This window comes from Scyliorhinus canicula, chromosome 16 (assembly GCF_902713615.1).
Source record: "Scyliorhinus canicula chromosome 16, sScyCan1.1, whole genome shotgun sequence".
NCBI classification, from domain to species: Eukaryota; Metazoa; Chordata; class Chondrichthyes; order Carcharhiniformes; family Scyliorhinidae; genus Scyliorhinus; species Scyliorhinus canicula.
In genome coordinates this window covers 33,071,889-33,097,946 of record NC_052161.1, presented here as the reverse complement: position 1 = coordinate 33,097,946, position 26,058 = coordinate 33,071,889, and the positions used below count along the sequence as shown (strand labels likewise).

The following is a 26,058-nucleotide window of genomic DNA, read 5'->3' as shown; positions in this document are numbered from 1 at the left end:
CACCATGGGCTCTTAACTTATTTCACAGTCTCCTATGCGACACCTTGTCAAAGGCCTTCTGGAAATCTAAATCAATCACGTCCACTGGTTCTCCTTTGTCTAACTTGCTTGTTACCTCCTCAAAGAACTCTAACAGATTTGTCATGCACGACCTCCTTTTGACAAGCCGTGATGACTCAGTCCTATTTTACCATGCACTTCCAAGTGCTTCGCATTCTCATCTTTAATAACAGACTCTAAAATCTTACCAATGACCAAAGTCAGGCTAACCGGCCTATAATTTCCCGCCTTCGGCCTCCCTCCCTTCTTAAACAGTTACATTAGCCACCTTTCAGTCCTCTGGGACCCTTCCTGCCTCCAGTAATTCCTGAAAGATCATCACTAATGCCTCCACAATTTCCTTAGCCATCTCTTTTAGGACCCTGGGGTGTACTCCATCCGGTCCAGGTGACTTATTCACCTTTAGGTGTTTCAGTTTCCCCATAACCTTCTACTTAGTAATGGTCACTGCACTCACCTCTTCCCCCTGGTTCTCCTGGAGCTCGTGCATCCTACTGGTGTCTTCCACCGTGAAGACTGATGCAAAGTAACTATTTAGTTTGTCTGCCATTTCTTTGTTTCCTATTATTACTTCTCCAGCCACAATTTCCAGTGGTCCAATGTCTATTTTTGCCTCTCTCTTACCTTTTATATATTGAAAAAATCTCTTCCTACCTTCCTTTATATTACTAACTAGCTTGCACTGGTACTGCATCTTCTCCCCCATTCTTGCTTTTTTAGTTGTCCTCTGCTCGCTTTTAAAGGCTTCCCAATCCTCTGGTTTCCCACTAACTCTCGCCACTTTGTATGCTTTTTCTTTAGCCTTTGTACTGTCCTTGACATCCCTCGTCAGCAATCGATGCCTTGTCCTCCCCTTCGCATGGTTCCTCCTCCTTGGATGAATTTCTGTTGTACCTCTCTAATAACCCCCAAAAACTCCTGCCATTGCTGTTCCACTGTCTTCCCTGCTCGGCTCCTTCTCCCATAAACTCTAGCCAGCTCCTCCCTCATGTCCTTGTAGTTACCCTTATTTAATTGTAATACCGTTACATCTGATTGCAGCTTCTCCCTCTCAAACTGCAGGGTAAATTCTATCATATTGTGGTCACTGCTCCCTAAGGGTTCATTCACCTTAAGTTCCTGAATCAAGTCTGCCTCATTACACATCACCAAATACAGAATTGCCTGTTCCCTAATAAGCTCTGTCATAAGCTGCTCCAAAAAACCATCTCTGAGACATTCCACAAATTCCATTTCTTGGGATCCACTACCAACCTAATTTTCCCAGTCCACCAACATATTGAAGTCCCCCAAGATTATTGTAATATTGCCTTTTTTACATGTCTTTTCTATCTCCTGATTTATTTTCTGCCCCACATCCTGACTACTGTACTGCTAGGGGTCTGTACATAACTCCCATCAGGGTATTTTCACCTTTGCGATTCCTCACCTCTACCCACAGAGATTCTCTGCCTTCTGATCCAATATCGCTCCTTGCTATCGATTTAACTTAATTCCTGACTAACAATGCAACCCCGCCCCCTTTGCCCATCTGCCTGTCCTTTCGATAGGACATATATACTTGGATATTTAGATCCCAGCCCTGATCCCCTTGAAGCCACATCTCTGTGATGCCCACAACATCGTACCGGCCTATTTCAATGTGCGCAACAAGCTCATTTACCTTGTTCCATTTACTGCACGCATTTAGGTACAACACCCTCAATCCTGCATTGGCCACCTCCCTTTTCACACTCTCCTCAGTCATTGTACCCTGTACTGTGGCACTCTTTGATTTTTGACTATGGCTTCTCTGTCTTACACTTTCCCCCTTACTGCTTTTTGTTTCAGGCCCGTTTTACTTCCCTCCGACTTCCTACATCGGATCCCATCCCCCTGCCACATTAGTTTAAATCCTCCCCAACAGCTCTAGCAAATACCCCCCCAGGACATCGGTTCCAGTCCTGCCCAGGTGCAGACCATCCGGTTTGTACTGGCCCCACCTCCCCCTGAAACGGTTCCAATGGCCCAGGAATCTGAATCCCTCCCTCTTGCACCATCTCTTGAGCCACGCATTCATCCTATCTATCCTGACATTCCTGCTCTGACTAACTCGTGGCACTGGTAGCATTCCTGAGATTACTACCTTTGAGGTCCTACTTTTTAGTTTAACTTCTAACGCCCTGAATCCAGCTTGTAGGACTTCATCCCATTTTGTACCTATATCGTTGGTGCCTATGTGCACCACAACAGCTGGCTGTCCATCCTCCCCCCTCCCCAGAATGTCCTGCAGCCGCTCCGAGACATCCTTGACCCTTGTACCAGGGAGGAAACATACCATCGTAGAGTCTCGATTGCGTCCACAGAACCGCCTGTCTATTCCCCTTATGATTGAGTCCCCTATCACTATAGCCCTGCCATTCTTCTTCCTGCCCTCCTGCGCAGCAGAGCCAGCCATGGTGCCATGAACCTGGCTGCTGCTGCTTTGCCCTGGTGAGCCATCTCCCTCAACAATATTCAAAGCGGTATATCTGTTTTGCAGGGAGATGACCGCAGGGGACATTTGCACTGCCTTCCTACTCTTGCTCTGTCTTTTGGTCACCCATTTTCTATCTTGCTCAGTAACTTTCACCTGTGGTGTGACCAACTCTCTGAACGTGCTATCCACGACGTCCTCAACATCGCGGATGCTCCAAAATGAGTCGATCCGCAGCTCCAGAGCCATCAAGCGGTCTAACAGGCGCTGCAACTGGACACACTTCTTGCACGTGAAGGAGCCAGGGACAGTGGACGTATTCCTGAGCTCCCACACCGCACACGAGGAGCATGACACGGGTCTGGGACCTCCTGCCATGTCTTAAACCTTAGGTTAACTTATCCAACTACAATTCCAAAAAACGAAAGAAAAAGTAAATAAATATACAAATGAAAAGAAAAACTACTTGCCAGTCACTTATCAGGGATAAAAAGCACCTCCTCCCCACCCAGCTTCGAATTCCCACCTAGCTTCAAATTCCCAAACTCATTCTTTGCTGTGCCTCACTATGGCTGTGTTTTCTCTGGCTCACTGGGAAAACTTCAAACACTACCTGCAATGAAATCAATGCCCTCATGACCCAGCCCACCCTGAACTCAAACAACGCAAGCCACCAAAATACACAAATCACTGCCTTAGTGCTTTTTAAATCCCCATTGCAGATATTTTAGATTTTCTTGCTTCATCAGTTGTTTGCAATCCATGGCAATTTCGATGGCTTTTCTTCTGCATTTGTTTTTCACAAAATCATCAATGACATCATCGTGGGTAAATTTTGTAAGAATGCACTTTCAATTGTCAAGATTGCTGAACTTGTCAAATGTTCCTGAGTTATCGTACTTCGCAAATCATTTTTCACACTTTACAAAACAGAGAAAAATGTTCACCAGAATCATTTGTGGCAGATATTGTTAATATCTCATATTTGCAAAGATTGCCTGCAAACTATGTTGTACAAATCTTTGCAAATCAAAGCACAGAGATCATCATTATCAATGAAATGAATGAATGGTTTCACTTCTCTTCAAAATGATTTGTGTCTATGTCCTCCCGGTAGAACTCAGTTAATCATTTACTGCAGTGGCTCTTAGCATTCTCATCTGAACTTCTGTTGAAAAGCACGTAAAATAATATGAATAGTATTTGGCATCTTTGACTTCTTTAGTGAATTGGTTTCTGAGCCATTCTTCCATTCTTGTGATGATGTCATCATAGGTTCGCTGTGTTAAAACGTTGGTCTTTCCTGAGCCACAATATTGATGACTTTTCAAATTCCATTTGAGAAGCTTGTCAGATTTACTAAGATATTGAAGGCAGGCTAAAAAATTAATTCTTCAACTTGGCACTGATGATTCATCATATCTTCTCAACGGAAGTCCCAAGAAAGGCAGCAGTTGACTGTGGCAGCAAAACGTCACAGCACCTTCCTTCAGTAAGAACACTCCTTTCCAAATTGAGCCAATAATGCTGAATCAATTCTCCCATATAATTCACATCTTTGAATGAATGCACACATGGCCTTAATATGAGCTTTGGAAGTATCATGATCAGAAATATTTCTTCCAACATTTCTCCACATAGAGTGCCCATCCACAAATGATAGTTTCCCTTTAATCGGGTCAGGGAATAATTTGCAAACATAACAGTAGACTGACTTGGACGTTTCCGAAAATATCAACCAATTTCTCCTTTCCGCCATGCCCATTCCCTTCACCCTCACAGAATGGGACCTATGAAGACTTCTAAACTGCTTTCTGCCTCAAAAGTCAAACACTTTTCTCAAATATTCCATATTATCTATGTCCTCGGGTCGATTTATTACAAAATATTCAATCATACCCAGTGGAATAGATTTTCGCCATAATGAAATGTCTTCAGGGTAGGTTTCGTTCCTCACATCAGCTGCACACGAATGAGCTTGAACAATATCTTGTAGTTTCATTCCCACTTCAGAGTCCACTTCTTATTCAAGCTTTTCAGCTTGTGTTGTCTCCAGATATCAGCAGGTCACAGTCATCTGTTATGGGCCAGGGTTTAGAGAACCACAAAGTGTATGGTGGAGTTCACCTGACCTACAACTTTTAATAGATTGTGGTATGGGGAGCACACGGCCCACTCTACAGGTGTGGTACAGCAGAAATGGAAAAGTATTTTTTAAAGTAAAACAATGTTTATTCTATGAACTCAAGTTAACCTTTTTAAAACATACAGTGAACATCTCAGCAACCGTAAATTCAAATACAACCTCCAAAGAATACAACACCAAGTAATCTTTAATAACTTCCCGGAAAACATCCAGAAGACAAAAGAAACACCTTTTGGCAGAAGCACATCAGGTTTACATTCACTACTGAGAACATTTATAATTCTGAATTTACCAAATGAGCAAGAGAGGGGGCGGTATTCTCCCGCCCCCCCCTCACGCCGGGTGGGAGAATCGGCGGGGCGCCGCGTGAGCCACCCCGACACCCGCATGCGATTCTCCCACCCCCCGAAACCAGCGCCACGAGAATCGTGCCGGGCCGCTCGGAGAATCACCGCAAATGGCGAGCGGCGATTCTCTGGCCCGGATGGGATGAGCGACCGGCGAGAAGAATTACAGTCCCGCCAGCGCCATTCACACCTGGTCGCTGCTGGCGGGAACTGTGCGGGAACGCTGGGGGCCGGCCTGTGGGGGGGTTAGGAGGAGGGCTCCTTCACCGGGGGCGCCTCCGATGGGGACTGGCCTGCGATCAGGGCCTACCAATCGGTGGGCCGGCCTCTCCCCCCCTCCCCCCGGGCCTACCTCCTTCCACGGCCGGACCCAGAACCCCGGCGCCATTTTGGTGAGGGGCCGGCGCACATAAGAAGTTCCCCGCGCAGGATGGCGTGGCCCAACTGTGCATGCGCAGGAATAAGTTGCCCCAACTGCGCATGCGCGGGTTGACACAGCGCCCATATGGCGCCTCATAAGGAGGCTGGAGCGGCAAGAACTGCTCCAGTGCCGTGGAGCAGAGAATACCGCCCATAGTCTTTTCATGGCAGAGAGAACAGCAGTACACCTGTTTTGTCTGGCTTCAGCTCCAACACTGAAAACGAATCCAAAATAATCACAGACACACCCAAGCTTTTCTCAAAGTGAAACTAAAAAGCAGAGCCAGAGCTCAGCTCCACCCACACTCTGACATCACTGATAAACACCAATTTCTTAAAGGTACTCTCACATGACACATCAGACAAGTCACCAAAACCTTCAGTGGATGTTGTTGTTGAGGGTGGATGTGGAGTTTTGGCACTGCTCAATACTTGAAACCTTCGAAAATAAAGTGCCAAACTGTAATTTTGCCTAGCTTCGACCCTTTGCCTTGCTTTCAACTGTCTGCATGTTTGACTGCCAGATTCATAGTGGCTCTTAACATTGACTGACCTGTCTTGACCTCACCGAATATGAATTTTCAGAAAGATCTGGCTTCTTTGCCCTCCTCAGCCTGGCCTAGGGGGGTCGAATTACCCCTGCAGCTGCTCCCGTCGATGACCTAAGCTCGCAGGTTTGCCTGTGGTAGCTCACTGGCTGCTGCTATTGGCTACCTGGCTCTTCTCTGGCCTTTGCTAGTCTGGTTCTCCAACCCTTCAACTCTGGTTGAGTTGCCCTGCTGCTCCCCGAAAACCACGGCAATGCCTTCCTGGTCCTCGCACCTCTCGACTGCTCACCTTTCATTCGAGTGGCCAGGCTGAAGTGACAACTGCTTGTGCACCTGGCTGGCTTGCTGCCTTTATCTGACCTGCCCTGGCCTGGCCTGTGTTCTTTCTTGAGTCGGTTAGCCTCCTACCCTCCTCAGCCCTGGCCTCGAGGTTGATAGTCACCCCTCTGCTCCCCTCGATGGCTGTTGGCCAGTGTCTCCTCCTGATCCCGGTCATCACAGACCTCACTGTTGCCTCAGGCTGCTGGCCCCAAAAATCAGAATCCACGTTGCTGGTTTATTGAAGTTCAGAAACATCAGACGAGAATCGGGAGATCCGTCCGAACTGTCCTCAAGTCACCACCACCTCTCAACATCTGGGATAGAGCTTTCCTGCTCTAAGGGGACTCTACCAATCAGAGCCCAATTGTTCTGCTTTATATGCATGATTGAGCCAATCAACACACTCAGAATTTCGGGTGTCTGATTGATGCTCCCACAGCCACCTCTCAGTATGCCCCCCCCCCCCCCCCCCATTGTCCAAGGCCCCACATGCAGCACTGTGTGTTTCTTTATAAGTCCACTTCTGGGGCTGAATTCTCCGACCCCCCGCCGTGTTTGTTGTATAAATTAATCCTCTCACTTTCCCAAACGTTAGCATAATTTGGTCTTGATCAACAGGTGCTGTATTTGAATGTTTGAACAAATGTTTAATTTTTTCAGCACCAGCTCACATTATACATAGCATGTTACAGAGTTCTTATTTCTATATTATGAGCTCTGAATAACCTTAATGAAACAGTATAGAACACTATTTACTTAATTGGCTGAAGCAACCTGAGTTTCATTTTCACTTCATAACTTTCTCCTCTCAGATTCCTTTCCTGAAACTCGTGATTTACAATGGGATGCTGTATTATACACAACAGCAGTCCTTTGTTTTGACCAAGACGCCATTCTTTTTATGTGAGCCGAGATACTAAGTGTTATTCAGCAATTCGACACAAAGGATGTATCAGAGTACAGTTTAAACATAATTAAGCAATGCTATTTGTTCTTTATTAAAGTTATATAAATGTCCCTAGTCTATACTGGTGATGTTGTAAATGTTACAAATGTAATAAGGAAAATGGATTTGATAAATGAAAATGAAATAAACCATGGACAATGGGTGAACATTAGATTGTGCTGTTTAGATTTGGCACTTTATGGAGAAAATCATCTTTGCTGAAGTATGTGACTCATCAAATTATATCAGAGCTGAAGGGGTAAATTCTCAAGGAGAGTAAAGACAGATATATTGGAGGACAAAAATACAGCATATCTTATGTTTCTCATTTCATTGTTGTTACTAGATACACAATGTGGAGGCAAACTTGACGATGATAGTGGAACATTTACCAGCCCCAATTATCCACGGAGATATCCAATTAATGCAAAATGTACTTGGTATATATTTGTGGACAGTGATGAAAGAATACAGTTAATCTTCATTGATGTTCAGTGAGTAACAATGTTTCTACTCAGTATAGCTGGATAATGTCAGAGGTATCTATTGGCTAATAACCATGGCCAATGGATTTATTGATGTTTCCAGCCTCTTGTGCCGTCCAAGAATCTGCTGTAAACCTTGCTGGTGTCTCACAAGCAGCTGCCATTGCACTCCCTCTGTTCCTCAGATAAGGAGACCAACGCTGGACACACTACTCCACGTGCGGTCTCACCAAAGGTTCTACACAATTGCAGTAAGACATCTTTACTCCTGTACACAAATGCCCTAACAATGAGAGACAACATACAATGTGCCTTCCAAATTGCTTGCTGCACCTGTGTGCTAGCACTTAGTGACTCATGAACAAGGACAGCCAGGTCCCTTTGGACATCAACACTTCCCAACTTCCCACCATTTAAGAAATACTCTGCCTTTCTTTTTTTTTCTACCAAACTCGAGAACTTCTCACATTCTCACATACCTTTCCCACCACTGACATTAAGCTGTCTCCCTCTACACCAACCCTCCCTTCACACCCCCCCAGAACGGTTAACCACATGTGTGGCTCACGATGCCCTCTCTGTGTCTCCTCAGGAAAACCTCTCCCACAATCGCCACAAAAGGGCCCAGGCTGGCGATGTGGTGCACAGACTGGCGGTGTGGTGCACAGACTGGCGATGTGGTGCCGAGGCTGGCGATGTGGTGCCAAGACTGGCGGTATGGTGCCCAGACTGGCGGTGTGGTGCCCAGGCTGGCGGTGTGGTGCCCAGACTGGCGGTGTGGTGCCCAGGCTGGCGGTGTGGTGCCCAGATTGGCGGTGTGGTGCCCAGACTGGCGGTGTGGTGCCCAGGCTGGCGGTGTGGTGCCCAGGCTGGCGGTGTGGTGCCCAGGCTGGCGGTGTGGTGCCCAGGCTGGCGGTGTGGTGCCCAGGCTGGCGGTGTGGTGCCCAGACAGGTGGTGTGGTGCCACGACTGGCGGTGTGGTGCCCAGGCTGGCGGTGTGGTGCCCAGGCTGGCGGTGTGGTGCCCAGACAGGCGGTGTGGTGCCCAGGCTGGCGGTGTGGTGCCATGACTGGCGGTGTGGTGCCCAGACTGGCGGTGTGGTGCCCAGACAGGTGGTGTGGTGCCCAGGCTGGCGGTGTGGTGCCCAGACTGGCGGTGTGGTGCCCAGGCTGGCGGTGTGGTGCCCAGACTGGCGGTGTGGTGCCCAGACAGGTGGTGTGGTGCCCAGGCTGGCGGTGTGGTGCCCAGGCTGGCGGTGTGGTGCCCAGGCTGGCGGTGTGGTGCCCAGACTGGCGGTGTGGTGCCCAGGCTGGCGGTGTGGTGCCCAGACTGGCGGTGTGGTGCCCAGGCTGGCGGTGTGGTGCCCAGACTGGCGGTGTGGTGCCCAGGCTGGCGGTGTGGTGCCCAGGCTGGCGGTGTGGTGCCGGATTTGAGAATCCTCACCTCCTGTGAGGAGCGGGCCCTGGAGGTGTCTGGTGTGGCTGAGAATAGGGCTGTCACCAGTGCGGATGTGGGCGGACACCACAGATGTGAGGATCCACCAAGCTCCACCTGGAAGACAAGTCAAACGTCAGTAGTGATTGCCTTACGATCAATCCAACCCTCCCACTGACCACATGTCCATTCTCCCACAGATCCAGCAGCCGACGGCGCTGGCCCATCCCGGGCGGCACCCTCTCCTGACCCCAAGTAAAACACTTCTGAGGAGAGTTCCGAGGATGCAACTGTCATAGTCGCATCACAGCTGTCACTCCCATCCTCCACCAGCGCAGATAAACACACCTCGGTGTGAAATGTTAGTGGATAGGCTTCTGGGGCACAATCTGATGAGCACCATACTGTCGATGATGCACATCTGGTCGAGGCAGAAACCCCCAGGCGAGACAGCAATTCGAGGTCTGCTGCATCCCAGGACCCAGCTGTGTCCCAACCTGATGCAGAGTCTCTGGAACAGTATTACTCAGAGCTGATGGAGATGATAGGGAGCAACCTGGATGTTCAGAGGGAGATGTCAGCATCACTCCAGCAGATCCATAGCCGATTGAAGGAGCCCCAGAGGTTACGGGCACTGGTGATGGCACTAGCAATGAGTGGCACCAAGGCTACACTGCAAGGATGGCAGCCGCAGTGAAGATCCTGGTGCACGAAATCGGCACCATGAGTGAAAGTATCCAAAGCATCATGCAGTCAGTGATGGCCACGACTTGGGGTCTTGGCAGTATGTCTACCTCACTGCAGGATGTCACGCAGTACAAGGCCGACCTTGATGAGGTTCTGCAGGACATGTCCTGCTCTCAGATGGGAATGGCCGAGGCGCTGAAAAGCTTGTCCCAGTCACAGGTGGGCATTGCCAAGGCGCTGCAGAACATGTCCCAGTTACTGAGAACATCGTCAAGGGCGTCAACACGATGGTGCAGACCATGGGGAGACGCCAGGGCTGGCAGAGCCAGATGATACAGGAGCAGTAGGTCTGAAACCAGCTGGCCCTCCATCCCAAGGTGAACCCCAGGGCCCTAGGTGCACCAACCAGGTGGAAGTAGCACTGAGTGTCAACCCGGACCAGTCCCATGGGGTTGTGACGGTGGCCGCAGCTCTCCCGGGTTTCACCCTTCTAATAAGGCCGCGTCTTGGGGTCAGCACACGGAGAGTTGTAGCGAAGGTTCTGGGGGGCACCTGGGGGGCAACCTGGACACAGCACTACCGTGCCAACCCCTGGATCATGTGTAACATTTGTCTCTGCCTGTAGACCCACCAACCATCCATAACCCCCATCAACTGCCGAGGCCTCTGGCCGTGGGGCGACAGACAGTGCCAAAAGTTGCCCCGCAACTGATATGGTTTGAATATGCATCAGCCCCTGGAAAGAGCACCCCGCCCAAGCACACACCCCCACTGGGGAAAAGAGAAATATTCAAGTGGTACAGGTAAAGGAGGTCTGATGGGAGATAAGAAGGAGAGTATGTCTCAGATTAAAAAAGAAATCCAGGAGGGTTGAAGAGGAATGAAAAGAAATGTATCAAATGTGTTCACTGTCATAAACTTGGCCCTGTAAACATTTAGACCATTACAGTGAAAAAATTTGAAGCTTTTAATGTCTCTTCTACCCTCCTGGATTTCTTTTTTAATCTGAGGTACACTCTCCTTATTATCTCCCATCAGATCACCTTGACCTCTACCACTTGAGTATTTCTCTTTTCCCCAGTTTCTGATGTCTGAAACCAAGCTTTGATTTATGAACTAATTCATACTCATCTGCCATTTCTGCTGCTAACCTCACAGTTTTAGTCCTCTGCTCTTCCACATGAGTTCTCAATACATCAGGAATTGAATTTTTAAACTCCTCCAAAAGTATAATTTCTCTGAGAGCTTCATACATTTGGTCTATTTTTAAAGCCCTTATCCACCGATCAAAATGACTCTGTTTAATCCTTTAAAACTCCAAGTATGTTTGACCAGGTTCTTTCCTTAAATTTCTAATCCTTTCTCTGTCGGCTTCAGGCACTAGTTCATATGCACCTAAGATGGATTTTTTCACCTCCTCATACGTTTCCGATACCTCCTGTGATAGTGATGCAAACACTTCACTAGCTCGACCGACCAACTTTGTTTGAATCAGTAATACCCACATGTCCTGTGGACACTTCATTTCTTTAGCTACCTCTCAAATGAAATGAAAAAAGATTCTACCTCCTTATCATCAAACCTTGCCAATGCATTGACATATTTAAATAGATCCCCATCAAGCCTTTGACTATGATGCTCAGGTTCATTATCCTCATCAATATCCTCATACTGTATGTTTCCCTTTGCATCCGCCAATTTTAACTGACTGTCGTGTTTCATGGCCATTTTCCGAAGTTCAAACTCTCTCTCTTTTTCTCTTTCCTCTCTATCTCTTTCCCTTTCCTCTCTCTCTCTTTCTCTCTCCTATCCTCTCTATCTCTTTCTCTTTTTTCCTATTTCCTCTCTATCTCTTTCTCTTTTTCTTTGTCCCTCATTGCGTATTCAAGCTGCTTTAATTCTTTCTCATGTTCCATCTTTTTAATCTGTAACTGAATTTTTGCCAGTTTGAATGCATCATACTGTATCTCAGGAAATTTTTAATGCTCAGCTACCGTCCGAAGTACCTCATCTTTTTGTAGCCTGTCAGGTAACCTTAACTGCAATGTCTGCCAAATCTAAAAGCCTTTTTTTTAGTCTCTGTTCGTAAGGCACTGTGTGTAACCTTCTCCGCCCTCAAAAACCTCCGAGCCTCTGAAAGAGCCATTGTCCATAACACACTCCCTACTAAAACTGGAATACCACACCTGAAAAGAAAACACATATATACTCACCTCTCACCGTCTTTAAATTCACTAAGCCAACCGAATCACGAAAGATAGACTTTTACCCCACAAGCCCCCAATTTATTATGGGCCAGGGTTTAGAAAACTCCAAAGTATATCATGGAGTTCACCTGACCCACAACTTTTAATAGATTTTGGTTTTGGGGAGCGCACTCTCCAGGTGTTATGCAACAGAGACCTTAAGCTCTTTTGAAAACAAAACAATGTTTATTCTACGAACCAAGTTAACATTTTATAAACACACAGTCAACGTCTTACCAACTACCAACACACATAACCCCACAGATACAATACTCTATAGGTAACCCTTAATACCTTTCCTAGCAACATCCATAAGTTAAACCCTTTTTTAACAAAGACAGCAGGTTTAAATTCTCGACAGAAACATGTATGACTTTGAAATCATCAAGGAATCTGGAGATATTTTTTAGAGAGAGAGAGAGAGATACAGCTTCTTGTTTGAATACAGCTCTCCAACTGAAAATGAAACAAAAAACAGAGCCACAAACCAACTTTCCAGCTCAAAATGAAAGTAAAAAGACCGACTGACAGCCAGCTCCACCCATACACTGACATCACTGCAGCTATTTGATAAACAGACATTTCTTGAAGGTACATCCACCTGACATTTGTCCCTCCCTCAGATGATCTAATAATTACATTACATTAACCTGAGGTACATTTGTGTTTGAGTTGACAAAGTTTGGAACTTTTTGGTTGATCCTTGTTCAATGCCTCCATATGTTTTGAATTGGTATCCAATATGGGGCAGGGTTTATGAAGTAAATTGTTCATAAAAGAAATGAAATGGGAAATTAATTCTCTCTGCAGGTTGGAAGCTACACCAGGTTGCTCAAAAGATTATGTTAAAATATATGATGGGCCTTCAACAAATTCTCCAGTGCTTTCCACAATATGTACTGGATCAAATCGTGCATTTACATCATCGTCCAACGCTATGACTGTTTATTTCCAATCTGATTCCCAAAATAGTGGTCCCGGCTTTACTGCAAATTACTTTGAGATATCTGCAAATAAAAGTAAGTGATAAATTTCTTCTCTTGATCTGTGCAGTTGGTATTCGCAGGGTAGAAAAATGATTTAGCAGATGTGACTACTTTCAGAGAGTCGATAAGGATTTGTTAAGATCTCCATTCATTATGCCTCGCATCATGATGCTCTTATTATAAAGAACTGTACAGAATATACAGCATAGAAATAGGCCAGAACTAATCTGTGTCCGTGTGCCTTCTCAACAAGAGATTTCTCCTTTTCCAGCTGCCTCATCTCAGCCTATTTCTTGCCCCTTTTCTTCCATGTAATCATCTACTTTTCCTTAGAAAGTATCTAAGCGATCTGTCTCAACCATTTCCTGTGGTAGCTTGTTCCACCCTCTGGGTAAAGACATGTCTTCTTATGTCACAAATGGATGTATTAGGAACTGGCTTATATTTTGGGTCCATGTTTTTGGATTCTCCAGTATTTACGCTGCTCAAATCATTCACAGTTTTGAAGTTCTCTGTCAGCTCATTCCATGTTTCTTTTTTAAAGAAAAGTAGCCGACCTGTTCAGTTATTCCTTGCAGGTGTAATCTCTCAGTTTTGGGCACCACCCTTGTTTATCAAATTTGTACTTTCTCCATTGTTTCTGTGTTTTTTTGTACAATGGAAGATAGAACAGTGCTCAGTGAATTTCGCATGGCCTCACCACGGCTCTATACATGCTACACAACGTCATTATCGTTGAATTATGCAGTCTAGAAATAAATCTGAGTGGTAAATTGCCATTTTTTATTATTTTACTATCAATGCTGTTTTTAATGATTTATTCATCTTTGTGCAAAGATCCCTTTGCTTTCCTAACCCAGTCACTATGTTTTATTAGCTCAGATTTAAGTGATGTTTCTATCTTTTTAAAACAAAGTGCATCGTCTCATTTATCTGTCTTGAAACTCATTTTCTACTTAACGGCTTACTCTCTAAGCTTTCTAATGTCTTCTCCAATGCTATCATTTGTAAATTTTGATGTCATCTTGCTTGTTTCATAGTCAAAACCACAGATATAATTTATAAATAACAATGGGTTCATCCCTGATCCTTGTGGAACCACATTTTCAATCGCTTTCTAATCTGAATACACTTCACCTCCAGTCTTCACTTCTTATTTTTAAATTTCCATTTAGCTAATTATCCTCGATTCCATATATCCTAACCTTTGTTATGAGTCAACTGGGGTAACTTGTTGATGATATGTGAAAATTAAAGTTTGTGACATTTAATATTTAAACACCTTCAAATATTTCTCTCAGGTCAACATAAGAACACAGGAACAGAAAAACATAGCAGCAGGAGTAGGCCATTCCACCGGTCAACCCCTTTCTGCACAGATCGTAGCTGATAACCTTTTTTTGTACAATTTTCCTCCACTATCTCTATATCCCTTGGTGTGATTGGTATCCTGAAATCTATCGATTTCTGTCTTGAGCGAGTTCTGTGATTGTCCTTCCACAGTCCTCTGGGGTAGAGAATTCTAAAGATTCACCACCGTCTGAGTGAAGAAATCCCTCATCTGAGCCTAAAATGACCTGGCTGGTTTAGCTCAGTGGGCTAGACAGCTGGTTTGCGATGCATTACAAGGCCAGCAGCGCGGATTCAATTACTGTGCCAGCTTACCCGAACAGGTGCCGAAATGTGGCGACTCGGGGCTTTTCACAGTAACTTCATACTTGTGGCAATAAAAGGTTATTATTATTGAAGGGCAGCACGGTGACGCAGTGGGTTAGCCCTGCTGCCTCACGGCGCCGAGGTCCCAGGTTCGATCCCGGCTCTGGGTCACTGTCCGTGTGGAGTTTGCACATTCTCCCCGTGTCTGCGTGGATTTCACCCCCACAACCCAAAGATGTGCAGGGTAGGCGGATTGGCCACACTAAATTGCCCCTTAATTGGCAAAAATAAATAAATTGGGTACTGTAAATTTATTTATTTAAAAAAAATTATTATTGTGAGACTGTGTCTCTGGTTCTAGATTCATCACCCAGCCACATCTATACTGTCACATCATGTAAGAAATTTGTAAGTTTCAATGATTCAAAGATTCAAACCTTTCATTCATCGAAACAGGATCGAATTCCTAAATATCTCTACCAAATACAATCCCGCCATCCCAGTAATCAGTCTGGTGAACCTGCATTGCACTCCCTTTGTGGCAAGTGTATCCTTCCTTAGATAAAGAGACGAAAACTGGACACACTGCTCCAGGTGCAGTGTTACCAAAGGTTCTATACAATTGCAGCAAGATATCAAGATGTCTTAACACTGAGAGATAACATACCACATGCCTTCCAAATTGCTTGCTGCGCCTGCGTTCTAGCTTTTAGTGGCTCAAGGTCAGCCAGGTCCCTTTGGACATCAACACTTCCCAATGTTTCACCATTTAAGAAATTCTCTGCCTTTTTGTTTCTTTCTACCAAAGTGGATAACTTCTCACTTTCTCACATTACCTTCCATCTGCTGCGTTCATGCTCAATCACTTAGCTCGTCCAAATCCCTTGAAGCCTCCTTGCATCCTTCTCACAACTTACATTTCCACCAGGATTTAGCAAACTTGCAGTTATTACATTTGGTCTCCATATCCAAGTGATTTATTTAGATTGTGAACAAGCTGTGATCCCAGCACGGATCCTTGCGGTTATCCACCAGTTAAGGCCTGCCAACCTGAGAATGACCCTTTTATTCCTCCATAAGTTTTCTGTCATTTAACCAATTCTCAGTCTATGCAGTATAATGAAGCAAGCTTCAGTAATTCAGCATCTGTGATGAATATTTGCAATTATAGTTTAATTCTCCAGTTGTTCTGCTGTTCATTCTTTCAGTGTAGGTTCCAGTATTTTTTCCATCACTGACATTAAACTGGCAGGTCTCGAGTTCTCTGTTTTTTCTGTAGAAGCAGCATGGACCAGAAACTGTAAATTAGCAAATTTACCAAACCAGTGGCTCCAATGAAGATGTAATGAGAACATTAATGGCATGATCACAACTCCAGTGTTTAAAGATATTGTAAAGAACCACCCCCCCCCCCCCCCCCACCCCCACAGCTGCTACATTTCAGCTGCAATTGTGGTTTTAGCTGCTATTGCCCCTGCTTTCGGGGATGGAGATTCTGATTGTAATCGGAGGCAGTCTCACACTTCTGGGATTCCAAGCTCTCCCTTTCTGTGGGGCTCCCATGATGTCCTCCCGCCCTCTGGTAACATGGCCCCAAATAACATAAGACCATAAGACATAGAAGCAGAATTAGGCCACTTGGCCCATTGAGTCTGCTCCGCCATTCAATCATGGCTGATATTTTCTCATCCCTATTCTCCTGCCTTCTCCCCATAACCCCTGATCCCCTTATTAATCAAGAACCTATCTATCTCTGTTTTAAAGACATTCAGTGAATTGGCCTCCACAGCCTTCTGTGGCAAAGAGTTCCACAGATCCACAACCCTCTGGCTGAAGAAATTCCTCCTCATCTCTGTTTTAAAGGATCGTCCCTTTAACCTGAGATAGTGTTCTCTGGTTCTAGTTTTTCCGACAAGTGGAAACATCCTCTCCATCTTCTAAACTCCAACGAGTACAGACCCAGAGTCCTCAAACGTTCCTCATATGACAAGTTCTTCAATCCAGGGATCAGTCTTGTGAACCTCCTCTGGACCCTTTCCAAGGCCAGCACATCCTTCCTTAGATATGGGGCCCAAAACTGCTCACAATACTCCAAATGGGGTCTGACCAGAGCCTTATACAGCCTGAGAAGTACATCCCTGGTTTTGTATTCTAGCCCGCTTGACATGAATGCTAACATTGCATTTACCTTCTTAACTGCCGACTGAACCTGCACATTAACTTAAGAGAATCGTGAACAAGGACTCCCAAGTCCCTTCGTGCTTCTGCTTTCCAAAGCATTTCCCCATTTCGAAATAGTCTATGCCTAGATTCCTCCTTCCAAAGTGCATAATCTCACACTTTTCCACATTGTATTTCATTTGCCACTTCATTGCCCACTCTCCTAGCTTGTCCAAGTCCTTCTGCAGCTCCCTTGCTTCCTCAATTCTACCTGTCCCTCTACAGATCTTTGTATCATCTGCAAACTTAGCAACAGTGCCTTCAGTACCTTCTTCCAGATCATTAATGTATATTGTAAAAAGTTGTGGTCCCAGCACAGACCCCAGAGCCACACCACTGGTTACCGGCTGCCATCCTGAAAAAGACCCCTTTATCCCCACTCTTTGCCTTCTGCCAGTCATCCAATCCTCTATCCATGCCAGGATCTTACCTTTAACACCATGGGCTCTTAACTTATTTCACAGTCTCCTATGCGACACCTTGTCAAAGGCCTTCTGGAAATCTAAATCAATCACGTCCACTGGTTCTCCTTTGTCTAACTTGCTTGTTACCTCCTCAAAGAACTCTAACAGATTTGTCATGCACGACCTCCTTTTGACAAAGCCGTGATGACTCAGTCCTATTTTACCATGCACTTCCAAGTGCTTCGCATTCTCATCTTTAATAACAGACTCTAAAATCTTACCAATGACCAAAGTCAGGCTAACCGGCCTATAATTTCCCGCCTTCGGCCTCCCTCCCTTCTTAAACAGTTACATTAGCCACCTTTCAGTCCTCTGGGACCCTTCCTGCCTCCAGTAATTCCTGAAAGATCATCACTAATGCCTCCACAATTTCCTTAGCCATCTCTTTTAGGACCCTGGGGTGTACTCCATCCGGTCCAGGTGACTTATTCACCTTTAGGTGTTTCAGTTTCCCCAGAACCTTCTACTTAGTAATGGTCACTGCACTCACCTCTTCCCCCTGGTTCTCCTGGAGCTCGTGCATCCTACTGGTGTCTTCCACCGTGAAGACTGATGCAAAGTAACTATTTAGTTTGTCTGCCATTTCTTTGTTTCCTATTATTACTTCTCCAGCCACAATTTCCAGTGGTCCAATGTCTATTTTTGCCTCTCTCTTACCTTTTATATATTGAAAAAATCTCTTCCTACCTTCCTTTATATTACTAACTAGCTTGCACTGGTACTGCATCTTCTCCCCCATTCTTGCTTTTTAGTTGTCCTCTGCTCGCTTTTAAAGGCTTCCCAATCCTCTGGTTTCCCACTAACTCTCGCCACTTTGTATGCTTTTTCTTTAGCCTTTGTACTGTCCTTGACATCCCTCGTCAGCAATCGATGCCTTGTCCTCCCCTTCGCATGGTTCCTCCTCCTTGGGATGAATTTCTGTTGTACCTCTCTAATAACCCCCAAAAACTCCTGCCATTGCTGTTCCACTGTCTTCCCTGCTCGGCTCCTTCTCCCATAAACTCTAGCCAGCTCCTCCCTCATGTCCTTGTAGTTACCCTTATTTAATTGTAATACCGTTACATCTGATTGCAGCTTCTCCCTCTCAAACTGCAGGGTAAATTCTATCATATTGTGGTCACTGCTCCCTAAGGGTTCATTCACCTTAAGTTCCTGAATCAAGTCTGCCTCATTACACATCACCAAATACAGAATTGCCTGTTCCCTAATAAGCTCTGTCATAAGCTGCTCCAAAAAACCATCTCTGAGACATTCCACAAATTCCATTTCTTGGGATCCACTACCAACCTAATTTTCCCAGTCCACCAACATATTGAAGTCCCCCAAGATTATTGTAATATTGCCTTTTTTACATGTCTTTTCTATCTCCTGATTTATTTTCTGCCCCACATCCTGACTACTGTACTGCTAGGGGGTCTGTACATAACTCCCATCAGGGTATTTTCACCTTTGCGATTCCTCACCTCTACCCACAGAGATTCTCTGCCTTCTGATCCAATATCGCTCCTTGCTATCGATTTAACTTAATTCCTGACTAACAATGCAACCCCGCCCCCTTTGCCCATCTGCCTGTCCTTTCGATAGGACATATATACTTGGATATTTAGATCCCAGCCCTGATCCCCTTGAAGCCACATCTCTGTGATGCCCACAACATCGTACCGGCCTATTTCAATGTGCGCAACAAGCTCATTTACCTTGTTCCATTTACTGCACGCATTTAGGTACAACACCCTCAATCCTGCATTGGCCACCTCCCTTTTCACACTCTCCTCAGTCATTGTACCCTGTACTGTGGCACTCTTTGATTTTTGACTATGGCTTCTCTGTCTTACACTTTCCCCCTTACTGCTTTTTGTTTCAGGCCCGTTTTACTTCCCTCCGACTTCCTACATCGGATCCCATCCCCCTGCCACATTAGTTTAAATCCTCCCCAACAGCTCTAGCAAATACCCCCCCAGGACATCGGTTCCAGTCCTGCCCAGGTGCAGACCATCCGGTTTGTACTGGCCCCACCTCCCCCTGAAACGGTTCCAATGGCCCAGGAATCTGAATCCCTCCCTCTTGCACCATCTCTTGAGCCACGCATTCATCCTATCTATCCTGACATTCCTGCTCTGACTAACTCGTGGCACTGGTAGCATTCCTGAGATTACTACCTTTGAGGTCCTACTTTTTAGTTTAACTTCTAACGCCCTGAATCCAGCTTGTAGGACTTCATCCCATTTTGTACCTATATCGTTGGTGCCTATGTGCACCACAACAGCTGGCTGTCCATCCTCCCCCCTCCCCAGAATGTCCTGCAGCCGCTCCGAGACATCCTTGACCCTTGTACCAGGGAGGAAACATACCATCGTAGAGTCTCGATTGCGTCCACAGAACCGCCTGTCTATTCCCCTTACGATTGAGTCCCCTATCACTATAGCCCTGCCATTCTTCTTCCTGCCCTCCTGCGCAGCAGAGCCAGCCATGGTGCCATGAACCTGGCTGCTGCTGCTTTGCCCTGGTGAGCCATCTCCCTCAACAATATTCAAAGCGGTATATCTGTTTTGCAGGGAGATGACCGCAGGGGACATTTGCACTGCCTTCCTACTCTTGCTCTGTCTTTTGGTCACCCATTTTCTATCTTGCTCAGTAACTTTCACCTGTGGTGTGACCAACTCGCTGAACGTGCTATCCACGACGTCCTCAACATCGCGGATGCTCCAAAATGAGTCGATCCGCAGCTCCAGAGCCATCAAGCGGTCTAACAGGCGCTGCAACTGGACACACTTCTTGCACGTGAAGGAGCCAGGGACAGTGGACGTATTCCTGAGCTCCCACACCGCACACGAGGAGCATGACACGGGTCTGGGACCTCCTGCCATGTCTTAAACCTTAGGTTAACTTATCCAACTACAATTCCAAAAAACGAAAGAAAAAGTAAATAAATATACAAATGAAAAGAAAAACTACTTGCCAGTCACTTATCAGGGATAAAAAGCACCTCCTCCCCACCCAGCTTCGAATTCCCACCTAGCTTCAAATTCCCAAACTCATTCTTTGCTGTGCCTCACTATGGCTGTGTTTTCTCTGGCTCACTGGGAAAACTTCAAACACTACCTGCAATGAAATCAATGCCCTCATGACCCAGCCCACCCTGAACTCAAACAACGCAAGCCACCAAAATACACAAATCACTGCCTTAGTGCTTTTTAAATCCCCATTGCAGATATTTTAGATTTTCTTGCTTCATCAGTTGTTTGCAATCCATGGCAATTTCGATGGCTTTTCTTCTGCATTTGTTTTTCACAAAATCATCAATGACATCATCGTGGGTAAATTTTGTAAGAATGCACTTTCAATTGTCAAGATTGCTGAACTTGTCAAATGTTCCTGAGTTATCGTACTTCGCAAATCATTTTTCACACTTTACAAAACAGAGAAAAATGTTCACCAGAATCATTTGTGGCAGATATTGTTAATATCTCATATTTGCAAAGATTGCCTGCAAACTATGTTGTACAAATCTTTGCAAATCAAAGCACAGAGATCATCATTATCAATGAAATGAATGAATGGTTTCACTTCTCTTCAAAATGATTTGTGTCTATGTCCTCCCGGTAGAACTCAGTTAATCATTTACTGCAGTGGCTCTTAGCATTCTCATCTGAACTTCTGTTGAAAAGCACGTAAAATAATATGAAATAGTATTTGGCATCTTTGACTTCTTTAGTGAATTGGTTTCTGAGCCATTCTTCCATTCTTGTGATGATGTCATCATAGGTTCGCTGTGTTAAAACGTTGGTCTTTCCTGAGCCACAATATTGATGACTTTTCAAATTCCATTTGAGAAGCTTGTCAGATTTACTAAGATATTGAAGGCAGGCTAAAAAATTAATTCTTCAACTTGGCACTGATGATTCATCATATCTTCTCAACGGAAGTCCCAAGAAAGGCAGCAGTTGACTGTGGCAGCAAAACGTCACAGCACCTTCCTTCAGTAAGAACACTCCTTTCCAAATTGAGCCAATAATGCTGAATCAATTCTCCCATATAATTCACATCTTTGAATGAATGCACACATGGCCTTAATATGAGCTTTGGAAGTATCATGATCAGAAATATTTCTTCCAACATTTCTCCACATAGAGTGCCCATCCACAAATGATAGTTTCCCTTTAATCGGGTCAGGGAATAATTTGCAAACATAACAGTAGACTGACTTGGACGTTTCCGAAAATATCAACCAATTTCTCCTTTCCGCCATGCCCATTCCCTTCACCCTCACAGAATGGGACCTATGAAGACTTCTAAACTGCTTTCTGCCTCAAAAGTCAAACACTTTTCTCAAATATTCCATATTATCTATGTCCTCGGGTCGATTTATTACAAAATATTCAATCATACCCAGTGGAATAGATTTTCGCCATAATGAAATGTCTTCAGGGTAGGTTTCGTTCCTCACATCAGCTGCACACGAATGAGCTTGAACAATATCTTGTAGTTTCATTCCCACTTCAGAGTCCACTTCTTATTCAAGCTTTTCAGCTTGTGTTGTCTCCAGATATCAGCAGGTCACAGTCATCTGTTATGGGCCAGGGTTTAGAGAACCCCAAAGTGTATGGTGGAGTTCACCTGACCTACAACTTTTAATAGATTGTGGTATGGGGAGCACACGGCCCACTCTACAGGTGTGGTACAGCAGAAATGGAAAAGTATTTTTTAAAGTAAAACAATGTTTATTCTATGAACTCAAGTTAACCTTTTTAAAACATACAGTGAACATCTCAGCAACCGTAAATTCAAATACAACCTCCAAAGAATACAACACCAAGTAATCTTTAATAACTTCCCGGAAAACATCCAGAAGACAAAAGAAACACCTTTTGGCAGAAGCACATCAGGTTTACATTCACTACTGAGAACATTTATAATTCTGAATTTACCAAATGAGCAAGAGAGGGGGCGGTATTCTCCCGCCCCCCCCTCACGCCGGGTGGGAGAATCGGCGGGGCGCCGCGTGAGCCACCCCGACACCCGCATGCGATTCTCCCACCCCCCGAAACCAGCGCCACGAGAATCGTGCCGGGCCGCTCGGAGAATCACCGCAAATGGCGAGCGGCGATTCTCTGGCCCGGATGGGATGAGCGACCGGCGAGAAGAATTACAGTCCCGCCAGCGCCATTCACACCTGGTCGCTGCTGGCGGGAACTGTGCGGGAACGCTGGGGGCCGGCCTGTGGGGGGGTTAGGAGGAGGGCTCCTTCACCGGGGGCGCCTCCGATGGGGACTGGCCTGCGATCAGGGCCTACCAATCGGTGGGCCGGCCTCTCCCCCCCTCCCCCCGGGCCTACCCTCCTTCCACGGCCGGACCCAGAACCCCGGCGCCATTTTGGTGAGGGGCCGGCGCACATAAGAAGTTCCCCGCGCAGGATGGCGTGGCCCAACTGTGCATGCGCAGGAATAAGTTGCCCCAACTGCGCATGCGCGGGTTGACACAGCGCCCATATGACGCCTCATAAGGAGGCTGGAGCGGCAAGAACTGCTCCAGTGCCGTGGAGCAGAGAATACCGCCCATAGTCTTTTCATGGCAGAGAGAACAGCAGTACACCTGTTTTGTCTGGCTTCAGCTCCAACACTGAAAACGAATCCAAAATAATCACAGACACACCCAAGCTTTTCTCAAAGTGAAACTAAAAAGCAGAGCCAGAGCTCAGCTCCACCCACACTCTGACATCACTGATAAACACCAATTTCTTAAAGGTACTCTCACATGACACATCAGACAAGTCACCAAAACCTTCAGTGGATGTTGTTGTTGAGGGTGGATGTGGAGTTTTGGCACTGCTCAATACTTGAAACCTTCGAAAATAAAGTGCCAAACTGTAATTTTGCCTAGCTTCGACCCTTTGCCTTGCTTTCAACTGTCTGCATGTTTGACTGCCAGATTCATAGTGGCTCTTAACATTGACTGACCTGTCTTGACCTCACCGAATATGAATTTTCAGAAAGATCTGGCTTCTTTGCCCTCCTCAGCCTGGCCTAGGGGGGTCGAATTACCCCTGCAGCTGCTCCCGTCGATGACCTAAGCTCGCAGGTTTGCCTGTGGTAGCTCACTGGCTGCTGCTATTGGCTACCTGGCTCTTCTCTGGCCTTTGCTAGTCTGGTTCTCCAACCCTTCAACTCTGGTTGAGTTGCCCTGCTGCTCCCCGAAAACCACGGCAATGCCTTCCTGGTCCTCGCACCTCTCGACTGCTCACCTTTCATTCGAGTGGCCAGGCTGAAGTGACAACTGCTTGTGCACCTGGCTGGCTTGCTGCCTTTATCTGACCTGCCCTGGCCTGGCCTGTGTTCTTTCTTGAGTCGGTTAGCCTCCTACCCTCCTCAGCCCTGGCCTCGAGGTTGATAGTCACCCCTCTGCTCCCCTCGATGGCTGTTGGCCAGTGTCTCCTCCTGATCCCGGTCATCACAGACCTCACTGTTGCCTCAGGCTGCTGGCCCCAAAAATCAGAATCCACGTTGCTGGTTTATTGAAGTTCAGAAACATCAGACGAGAATCGGGAGATCCGTCCGAACTGTCCTCAAGTCACCACCACCTCTCAACATCTGGGATAGAGCTTTCCTGCTCTAAGGGGACTCTACCAATCAGAGCCCAATTGTTCTGCTTTATATGCATGATTGAGCCAATCAACACACTCAGAATTTCGGGTGTCTGATTGATGCTCCCACAGCCACCTCTCAGTATGCCCCCCCCCCCCCCCCCCCCCCATTGTCCAAGGCCCCACATGCAGCACTGTGTGTTTCTTTATAAGTCCACTTCTGGGGCTGAATTCTCCGACCCCCCGCCGTGTTTGTTGTATAAATTAATCCTCTCACTTTCCCAAACGTTAGCATAATTTGGTCTTGATCAACAGGTGCTGTATTTGAATGTTTGAACAAATGTTTAATTTTTTCAGCACCAGCTCACATTATACATAGCATGTTACAGAGTTCTTATTTCTATATTATGAGCTCTGAATAACCTTAATGAAACAGTATAGAACACTATTTTACTTAATTGGCTGAAGCAACCTGAGTTTCATTTTCACTTCATAACTTTCTCCTCTCAGATTCCTTTCCTGAAACTCGTGATTTACAATGGGATGCTGTATTATACACAACAGCAGTCCTTTGTTTTGACCAAGACGCCATTCTTTTTATGTGAGCCGAGATACTAAGTGTTATTCAGCAATTCGACACAAAGGATGTATCAGAGTACAGTTTAAACATAATTAAGCAATGCTATTTGTTCTTTATTAAAGTTATATAAATGTCCCTAGTCTATACTGGTGATGTTGTAAATGTTACAAATGTAATAAGGAAAATGGATTTGATAAATGAAAATGAAATAAACCATGGACAATGGGTGAACATTAGATTGTGCTGTTTAGATTTGGCACTTTATGGAGAAAATCATCTTTGCTGAAGTATGTGACTCATCAAATTATATCAGAGCTGAAGGGGTAAATTCTCAAGGAGAGTAAAGACAGATATATTGGAGGACAAAAATACAGCATATCTTATGTTTCTCATTTCATTGTTGTTACTAGATACACAATGTGGAGGCAAACTTGACGATGATAGTGGAACATTTACCAGCCCCAATTATCCACGGAGATATCCAATTAATGCAAAATGTACTTGGTATATATTTGTGGACAGTGATGAAAGAATACAGTTAATCTTCATTGATGTTCAGTGAGTAACAATGTTTCTACTCAGTATAGCTGGATAATGTCAGAGGTATCTATTGGCTAATAACCATGGCCAATGGATTTATTGATGTTTCCAGCCTCTTGTGCCGTCCAAGAATCTGCTGTAAACCTTGCTGGTGTCTCACAAGCAGCTGCCATTGCACTCCCTCTGTTCCTCAGATAAGGAGACCAACGCTGGACACACTACTCCACGTGCGGTCTCACCAAAGGTTCTACACAATTGCAGTAAGACATCTTTACTCCTGTACACAAATGCCCTAACAATGAGAGACAACATACAATGTGCCTTCCAAATTGCTTGCTGCACCTGTGTGCTAGCACTTAGTGACTCATGAACAAGGACAGCCAGGTCCCTTTGGACATCAACACTTCCCAACTTCCCACCATTTAAGAAATACTCTGCCTTTCTTTTTTTTCTACCAAACTCGAGAACTTCTCACATTCTCACATACCTTTCCCACCACTGACATTAAGCTGTCTCCCTCTACACCAACCCTCCCTTCACACCCCCCCAGAACGGTTAACCACATGTGTGGCTCACGATGCCCTCTCTGTGTCTCCTCAGGAAAACCTCTCCCACAATCGCCACAAAAGGGCCCAGGCTGGCGGTGTGGTGCCCAGACTGGTGGTGTGGTGCCCAAGCTGGCGGTGTGGTGCCCAGGCTGGCGGTGTGGTGCACAGACTGGCGATGTGGTGCCGAGGCTGGCGATGTGGTGCCAAGACTGGCGGTATGGTGCCCAGACTGGCGGTGTGGTGCCCAGGCTGGCGGTGTGGTGCCCAGACTGGTGGTGTGGTGCCCAGACTGGCGGTGTGGTGCCCAGACTGGCGGTGTGGTGCCCAGGCTGGCGATGTGGTGCCACGACTGGCGGTGTGGTGCCCAGGCTGGCGGTGTGGTGCCCAGG

General features: G+C 46.0%; 1 protein-coding gene across 1 annotated transcript in view; it reads left to right on the top strand.

Annotated features, from left to right (window-relative positions):
- Nucleotides 1-26,058, top strand: part of LOC119979709 (cubilin-like) — a 225,388-nt gene that overhangs the window by 25,431 nt on the left and 173,899 nt on the right. The window contains exons 6-8 of the mRNA XM_038822269.1: nucleotides 7,590-7,737; nucleotides 12,906-13,114; nucleotides 24,992-25,139. Coding sequence (XP_038678197.1) covers nucleotides 7,590-7,737; nucleotides 12,906-13,114; nucleotides 24,992-25,139 — 505 coding nt within the window. The remainder of the gene's footprint in view (nucleotides 1-7,589; nucleotides 7,738-12,905; nucleotides 13,115-24,991; nucleotides 25,140-26,058) is intronic.